Raw genomic sequence first — 8,559 nt, 5'->3', positions numbered from 1 at the left:
CTGGTCATATTCTCCCATAACCTGGAGACTCTCTCTCTCTCAGCTTAGTGAAGTGAGTGAAGTCGTTCAGTCCTGTCTGACCCTTTGCAACCCCATCCACTGCAGCCTACCAGTATCCTCCATCCACGGGATTTTCCAGTCAAGAGTACTGGAGTGGGTTGCCATTTCCTCCTCCAGGGGATATTCCCAACCCAGGGATCAAACCCAGGTTTCCTGCATTGTAGGCAGACACTTTACAGTCTGATCCAACAGGGAAGTCGTCTCAGCTTACTTAGAATATAATTGCTAAATGCATGTTTAAATTATAAAGAAATAATATACTGATTATAGAAATACTAATATACTGATAGAAATATTGATATACTAATTATGTAAATAATAGTAAGAGCAATAGTCACTGTTTTTGAGTATTTACCATATGCCAAGTTTTGCTCCTCATGTGTGCATATGTGCATGTGTATGTGTTATTTAATATATTGTTTAATGTGACTCATTTAATCTTAAAATCAACTATATGACAAGGTACAGTTATCATCCTTATTTAAAAGATATTGATTTCAGATATATTTTAATGTCTGATAGGTGCTTTGCTCTATAATGAGACATAAAAATAAATATTTAAATATATATCTGAATTGTATTCTCTTTTTTATCTCTTCAAAGCATTAGGAAATGTTTAGCTTATGTTTTTACATTGCTAACATAATTATTTGAGTCAAAATCATGCAAACCACCAGGTTAGGTAATATCTTTTATACATTTATTGTACCTATATTCCATATCAGTTCAGTTCAGTTCAGTCGCTCAGTCATGTCCGACTCTTTCCGACCCCATGAACTGCAGCACACCAGGCATCTCTGTCCATCACCAACTCCGGGAGTCCACCCAAACCCATGTCCAGTGAGTCAGTGATGCCATCCAACCATCACATCCTCTGTTGTCCCCTTCTCTCCTGCCCTCAATCTTTCCCAGCATCAGGGTCTTTTCCAGTGAGTCAGCTCCTCACATGAGCTGGCCAAAGTATTGGAGTTTCAGCTTCAGCATCAGTCCTTCCAATGAACACCCAGGACTGATCTCCTTCAGGATGGACTGGTTGGATCTCCTTTCAGTCCAAGGGACTCTCAAGAGTCTTCTTCAACATCACAATTCAAAAGCATCAATTCTTCAGCACTCAGCTTTCTTTATAGTCCAATTCTCACATCCATACATGACCACTGGAAAAACCATAGCCTTGACTAGTCAGACCTTTGTTTGCAAAGTAATGTCTCTGCTTTTGAATATGCTATCTAGGTTGGTCATAACTTTCCTTCCAAGGAGTAAGTGTCTTTTAATTTCATGGCTGCAATCACCATCTGCAGTGATTTTGGAGCCCAGAAAAATAAAGTCTGACACTGTTTCCACTGTTTCCCCATCTATTTCCCATGAAGTGATGGGACTGGATGCCATGATCTTAGTTTCCTGAATGTTGAGTTTTAAGTCAACTTTTTCACTCTCCTCTTTCACTTTCATCAAGAGGCTCTTCAGTTCTTCTTCACTTTCTGCCATAAGGATGGAGTCATCTGCATATCTGAGGTTATTGATATTTCTCTCAGCAATCTTGATTCCAGCTTGTTCTTCCTCCAGCCCAGCGTTTCTCATGATGTATTCTGCATAGAAGTTAAATAAGCAGGGTGACAATATACAGCCTTGACGTACTCCTTTTCCTATTTGCAACCAGTCCATTGTTTCATGTCCAATTCTAACTTTTGTTTCCTGACCTGCATACACATTTCTTTAAAGGCAGGTCAGGTGGTCTGGTATTCCCATCTCTTCCACAGTTTATTGTGATCCACACAGTCAAAGGCTTTGGCATAGTCAATAAAGCAAAAATAGATGTTTTTCTGGGACTCTCTTGTTGTTTTGATGATCCAGTGGCTGTTGGCAATTTGATCTCTGGTTCCTCCGCCTTTTTTAAAATCAGCTTCAACATCTAGAGGTTCATGGTTTATGTATTGCTGAAGCCTGGCTTGGGGAATTTTGAACATTACTTTACTAGCATGTGAGCTGAGTGCAATTATGTGGTAGTTTGAGCATTCTTTGGCATTGCCTTTCTTTGGGATTGGAGTGAAAACTAATTTTTTCCAGTCCTATGGCCACTGCTGAGTTTTCCAAATTTGCTGGCATATTGAGTGTAGCACTTCAACAGCATCATCTTCCAGGATTTGAAATAGCTCAACTTATTCCATATCAGCTTATTAAAAACAAGTAATGATTTTGTTTTATTGATGTTTAAGGGAATTCAGTGTCTGATTACTGCCTCTTCCATGAAATTTCATTTGTAATCAGTTGAATTATTAGTAACAATGAGATATTTTGAAATATTTGCATATCAAACCATATCTGATACTCAATATTTTTTGATAGAGCTTATAAATATCATGTCAAATTAGTTATTGATATTATAAGTTTTTAGGAAAGTTTTACAAAATAAAATAGCAGTCATATAGTATAAAATATAAATGCTTTCCACAGAATTAATATTGCAAAGGATTTTCATACCAAACATTTAAAAAATCTTTTTTAGAAGTGATATCAAGTTTTTATCTTTGCTTTTTGGTCAAAACTTTAAAGACCAATTATAAGAGCACACAATTATCTTCTTTTTATTTTTTATTTTTTGTGAGGTAAACTGTATGTTTATTTCATCTCAAAAAGCTATACCACAAACAACAGAATAAAAAGGCAACCAATAGAATGAAAGTATTTTCAAACCACATGGGTTAGTAGCCAAGATAAATAAGGAACTTCAACATTTCAATAGTTAAAATTAATAAACTAATTTTGAAAATGGGCACAGGACTTGGATGGACACTTCTACAAAAAAGGCATGTAAATAGCCTACATATATCAGAAAAGATATTTATCACATCATCAGAGGGATGCAAACCTAATTTATAGAATAAGAGATCTACTAGGAAAATGAAAAAAAGTATTATGTCAAGTCAAAATGCATTGATACATACTGTATTTTGAGAATCTAGATAAATGCAAAATGATTAAAATGATTTGAGTGTAGTACATTTACTGAATGAAGAATACAAATTATTTCTATTTCCTATAAGGAAAGACTGAAACATACTGCTTTTATAAGTTAAAATAATACCTAAAAATTATTCCCCTCCTAAGGGTAGGGGAAATATGATAGAAGTAAGATAATAAATATGTTAGGGAATGTATAATGGAATACATCCTATATCTGAAATAAAAATAATAAACATACTTGTGCAGACAAAACAAACTGTCTAAAAACATAAATATGATTGATGCCTCATTGAAGACCTTTCATATCAGAGAAGTTAGAAACATAAGTCAAAAGTTTCCTTAATAAGAATCTGGGAAGCTACCATGGTCCAATGACTATACTAACAGGAATTTAGTGTGAATAGACACTGTCCATTCTTCTTAACACTAAAATGAAGTGTTGTTTTGATTCAGGATGACTATATTGAAGTAAACCGTTAATGGAAAAAGCAAAACCAGAAGGACAAAATGATTTTATGCAGTGGGAAAATGTTAAAAACTTTGGATATCAGTATATTAAATGTGAGTGAAGTTTATAGTGAAGTTGCTCAGTTGTGTCCAACTCTTTGCAACCCCATGAACAATAGCCTACCAGGCTCTGCCGTCCATGGTATTTTCCAGGCAAGAATACTGGAGTGGGCTGCCATTTCCTTCTCCAGGGGATCTTCCCAACCCAGGGATCTGAGCCACCAGGGGAAGAGTTGCAGTAATATTCACTGATTTTAGAGACTAAATTATAATCAGTCAGTTCATGGGAAACACCACTGCCTTCAAACAGAATCTGTCTACATCAAATTTTACTGAGCTGAAGATCAAACCAGTAGAAACAGCAAGAACCATGCATACATCTGCAAATTCCATTCATATGCTGATCTTTTAAAACTTTTAAAATGTCAGCAAAACAGTGTTAACATTTCAGGGAATTAAATATATAATTAAGTTTATTCTTATATAAATAAAGTATATACAAATTATGTTTATTTCATAATAGATAAAATAATTAACTTGTTCAGCAAATAAATGCCCATTGTGTAAAACATGAGCAATTAAAAAACTTTCTGAGAGTCTATTGGCTTTACTTGGAAAATACAGCAAAAAAGGAATATGCTTATTTTATTATACAGTTAAATGTAAAAGAGGTTGAGATTTATGCTAATTTTTCTTTCTTTTCACTTTACCTCTTATTTGTTTATATTTGTTTATTTATTTATTTTAGGTAAAGCAAGAATTTCAAGATGGGATGTGAGAATCACAATTCCAGCAGTGACTTCATTCTTTTGGGACTCTTCTCTTCTTCCCAAACAAGTCTGATTTTCTTCTCCATTATATTCATTGTTTTTATTATAATTATAACAGAAAATATAATGATGATTATCCTTATCCACAGGGAACCAAGACTCCATACTCCAATGTATTTCCTGCTCAGTCATCTCTCTTTTATGGATATCTTGCATACTAGCAACATTGTTCCCAAAATGATCACTGACTTTCTGTCAGGCAGCAAAACTATTTCATTTGTAGCCTGTGGCTTCCAGATATTTCTATCCCTCACCCTCTTGGGTGGTGAGTGCCTTCTCCTGGCAGCAATGTCCTACGATCGCTATGTAGCCATCTGTCACCCACTGTGCTACCCCATTCTTATGAATGACCATGTCAGCGTTCTCATGGCTGGAGGGGCCTGGTTTACTGGGATACTCAACTCCATAGTTCACACAGCTTATGCACTTCACTTTCCCTTTTGTGGCTCAAGAGCCATTGACCATTTTTTCTGTGAAGTCCCCGCCATGTTGGTGTTGTCCTGTGTGGACACAACACACTATGAACGAGCAGCTTATGCAAGTGGTGTCATTCTCCTCTTTATCCCTTCCTCTCTAATCTTTGCTTCTTATGTCCAGATTCTTCTTACTGTCCTCCACATGAAATCAAAAGAGGCAAGAAAAAAGTCATTTTCTACCTGCTTCTTCCACATGATTGTGGTCATAATGTACTATGGGCCTTTTATTTTCACATACATGAGACCTAAAAAGTACCACACTCCAGGTCAGGATAAATTGCTGGCAATATTCTATACCATCCTCACACCATCTTTCAACCCAATTATCTACAGTATCAGGAATAAAGATGTCTTAGATGCAATGAAAAATATGCTCATAAGTAATTTTCTCCATAAAATGTTATAGGGAAAAAGCTTAAAGTGTATATTGTTGTCTATTTCCACAATAAATATTCAGAGGATATCTGTTATTCAAATCTCTAGAGAGTTTTTATCTCTTCAAGTGTGCAAAGATGGATATTTCTGAAACATTGATAATAGAAAAGTTGTTACAGATATTTGTTTTATAAATGCATATATCTAAAACTGTATCTGTCTCTCTATGTTGCCAACTATAATCACCAAACCTCCAATTATAGAATATCAAAGATGACTAAAGGTTAATTTTATTTTCCCACTAAAATCATACAACTTTGTAAAAATTATCTCTTATGATAAAATCACATTATATAAAGATATATACATATATGATGTATGTGAGAGAGAAATTCATATGATTTCTGTACTTTTATGAAACTGTAAAATGATATTTCAAAACTTATAGTAAATTATCAAAAATTTATAAAAAGTCATAAGTGAAAAGGGTGAAGGTGGCAAAATATGGAAACTTGAAGTTATGAGATAAATAAGTCCTGGGGAAATAATGAACAGCATGGTGATCACAGTTAAAAATGCTATATGGTATATTTGAAAGGCACTAATAGATGGGGAAACACTGGAAACAGTGTCAGACTTTATTTTTGGGGGCTCCAAAATCACTGCAGATGGTGATTGCAGCCATGAAATTAAAAGACGCTTATTCCTTGGAAGAAAAGTTACGACCAACCTGGATAGTATGTTCAAAAGCAGAGACATTACTTTGCCGACTAAGGTCCGTCTAGTCAAGGCTATGGTTTTTCCAGTGGTCATGTATGGATGTGAGAGTTGGACTGTGAAGAAAGCTGAGTGCCAAAGAATTGATGCGTTTGAAATGTGGTGTTGGAGAAGACTCTTGAGAGTCCCTTGGACGCAAGGAGATCCAACCAGTCCATTTTAAAAGAGGTCAGTCCTGGGTGTTCTTTGGAAGGAATGATGTTAAAGCTGTAACTCCAGTATTTTGGCCACCTCATGCAAAGAGTTGACTCATTGGAAAAGAGCCTGATGCTGGGAGGGATTGGGGGCAGGAGGAGAAGGGGACAACAGAGGATGAGATGGCTGGATGGCATCACTGACTCAATGGACGTGAGTCTGAGTGAACTCCGGGAGTTGGTGATGGACAGGGAGGCCTGGCGTGCTGCGATTCATGGAATCGCAAAGAGTCGGACACAACTGAGCGACTGAACTGAACTGAACTGAACTGAAGAGAATAGACTTTTAAAAGATCTCATCACAAGAAAAAATTGTATAGTTTTCCAAAACACACACCCTATGAAGACTGAGTAGTGAGTAGAAAATTTGACTAGACCTATAATTAGTAAGGAGTTTAAATTAGTAATTAAGATTTCCCAACAAAGAAAATCTGTAAACCAGATAACGTCACTGGTTTAATTTTAGCATTCATATATAACAGAATTAATGTCAGTCATTTTCCATATCTTCCCAAAAACCAGAGGAGGAGGTATCCCTCATTATCTCATTCTATGAGGTCACAATTACACTGATACCAAATTCAGAAAAAGATTCTATAAGAAAAGACATTGAGAGGAGTGGTCCTAAGAAGGAAGAGTAATAGGACGGGGAGACCACTTTCTCACCCACAAATTCATCGAAAGAACATTTGAATACTGAGCAAATTCCACAAAACAACTTCTGAATGCTGGCAGAGGACATCAGGCACCCAGAAAGGCAGCCCATTGTCTTCAAAAGGAGGTAGGACAAAATATAAAAGATAAAAAGAGAGACAAAAGAGGTAGGGAAGCAGATCCATCCCCGAGAAGGGAGTCTTAAAAGAGTTTCCAAACACCGGGAAACACTCTCACTGGCGGGTCTGTGGGGAATCTTGGAACCTCAGAGTGCAGCATAACCAGAAGGAAAAATAAATAATTAAACCCCACAGATTATATGCCTAATGGCAACTCCCAGCGCTCATAGCCACCACCAGCAAGCAGGGGCTGAACAAGGAGGCATGGGCTGCTTTGCCTAGGGTAAGGACTGGGCCTGAATGCCCTGAGGGCAATCTGAGGGAACTAACATGAGATAGCAACCCAGACTGTGGGTTAGCCAGAGAGAGAGAGAGAGAGAGAGAGAAAGAGAGAGGCAGAGAGAATTATCCTGCGAAAAGCCCTAACCTGAGGCACTGCCAGGCCCGCTCACAGAACAAGGGACTGAGCAAATACCAGGGGAGAGCTAGCAGGCTGCGGACCGGCCCATCCCCCGCTGGAGACAAGCAAGCGAAGGGGGCGGTGGGTGGGGCGAACAGCCAGAGCCAGAAAGGGGCAATCGTGGCCCCAGAGAGGCATCCTCTACCAAACTGCAAACAGGCTCTGTTGCTAACCAAGAGTTCTTGAGATTCTGGATGGTTGACATCGTTGGGAGGGTCGCAGCCAGAGATCAGCTCCCCAGCAGAGAGACACGCACACCTGAGAAGGTGCACCCCTTGTACACCCAGAAAACTGAGTGGCTGGGACTGGGGGGAGGCGATAAGACGTACAGCCCACCCAGGGGTGACTGTGCTCGCCTAGCACCTGGTCACCTGAGCTGCTCGAACCTAGGAAGGGCATAAAACGCAGGCCCAACTCTGTTCCTTTGGGGAGTACTCAAAAACTTGAACCTGAACGGCTTAAACCTGGAAAGTGCATGCAACCCAGGGCCTGCCTGAGACAGTTCCTGGGCAGAGCATTTCATTGTACTTTTAGCTTGCTTATCATCTTAACAATATTCAGTTTTCCAACCCATAAACACAAAATGCTTTTCTATTTATTTGTCTTTTCAGCTTCTTTCAGCAGTTTGGTAAATTTTAGTGAACACATGTTTTGCCTCCTTTGTTAGGTTTATTCCCAAGCATTTTGCTCTTTATCATGAAGTTGTAAATGTAACTGTTTTCTTAAGTACTCCTTAGTATTATATATTAGTACAATATAGAAATGCAGCTTATTTTATATCCTGCAATTTTGCTGCATTTATTAGTTATAACAGATTTTTGGTGGACTCTTTACAATTTTTCAAATATAAGATTGTGTCACCTGTGAACTAAGATTACTATATTTCCACTACTATGCAAAATAAAAGTGTCAAAGTATACCTTTTTGCCTGTTGAAGCAAAAGCTTTCTCTTTCACTATTGAATATCATGTCAATTGTGAATTCAATTTTTAATTGTGCCATAAGCTTTGTGTCACTTAAATATTTCATTCAAGTAAAGCTAGAGTATGATCTCAATAGCCTACAGAACAAAACAGCAGTTTCTTAACTCACCCTTCCTTATCCTCAAGGCAAATATTTTGTATTAGTTTAATCCTTTCCTTTATT

At 37.6% G+C, this 8,559-nt stretch overlaps 1 protein-coding gene across 1 annotated transcript; it reads left to right on the top strand.

Annotated features, from left to right (window-relative positions):
- The first annotated feature begins 4,233 nt into the window (after positions 1-4,233).
- Positions 4,234-5,240, top strand: LOC120863778 (olfactory receptor 2AJ1). The gene has a single exon (XM_040240344.1). The coding sequence runs from the start codon at positions 4,296-4,298 to the stop codon at positions 5,238-5,240; it is 945 nt and encodes a 314-aa protein (XP_040096278.1). The 5' UTR covers positions 4,234-4,295.
- The last annotated feature ends 3,319 nt before the right edge of the window (positions 5,241-8,559 follow it).

Source organism: Oryx dammah, unplaced genomic scaffold, assembly GCF_014754425.2.
Source record: "Oryx dammah isolate SB20612 unplaced genomic scaffold, SCBI_Odam_1.1 HiC_scaffold_5, whole genome shotgun sequence".
Lineage (NCBI taxonomy): Eukaryota > Metazoa > Chordata > Mammalia > Artiodactyla > Bovidae > Oryx > Oryx dammah.
This window is presented reverse-complemented; position numbering and strand designations above follow the sequence as displayed.

Coding starts and splice junctions, on each gene's coding strand:
- LOC120863778 (XM_040240344.1), top strand. CDS start 4,296: ATGGGATGTGAGAATCACAATTCCAGCAGTGACTTCATTCTTTTGGGA.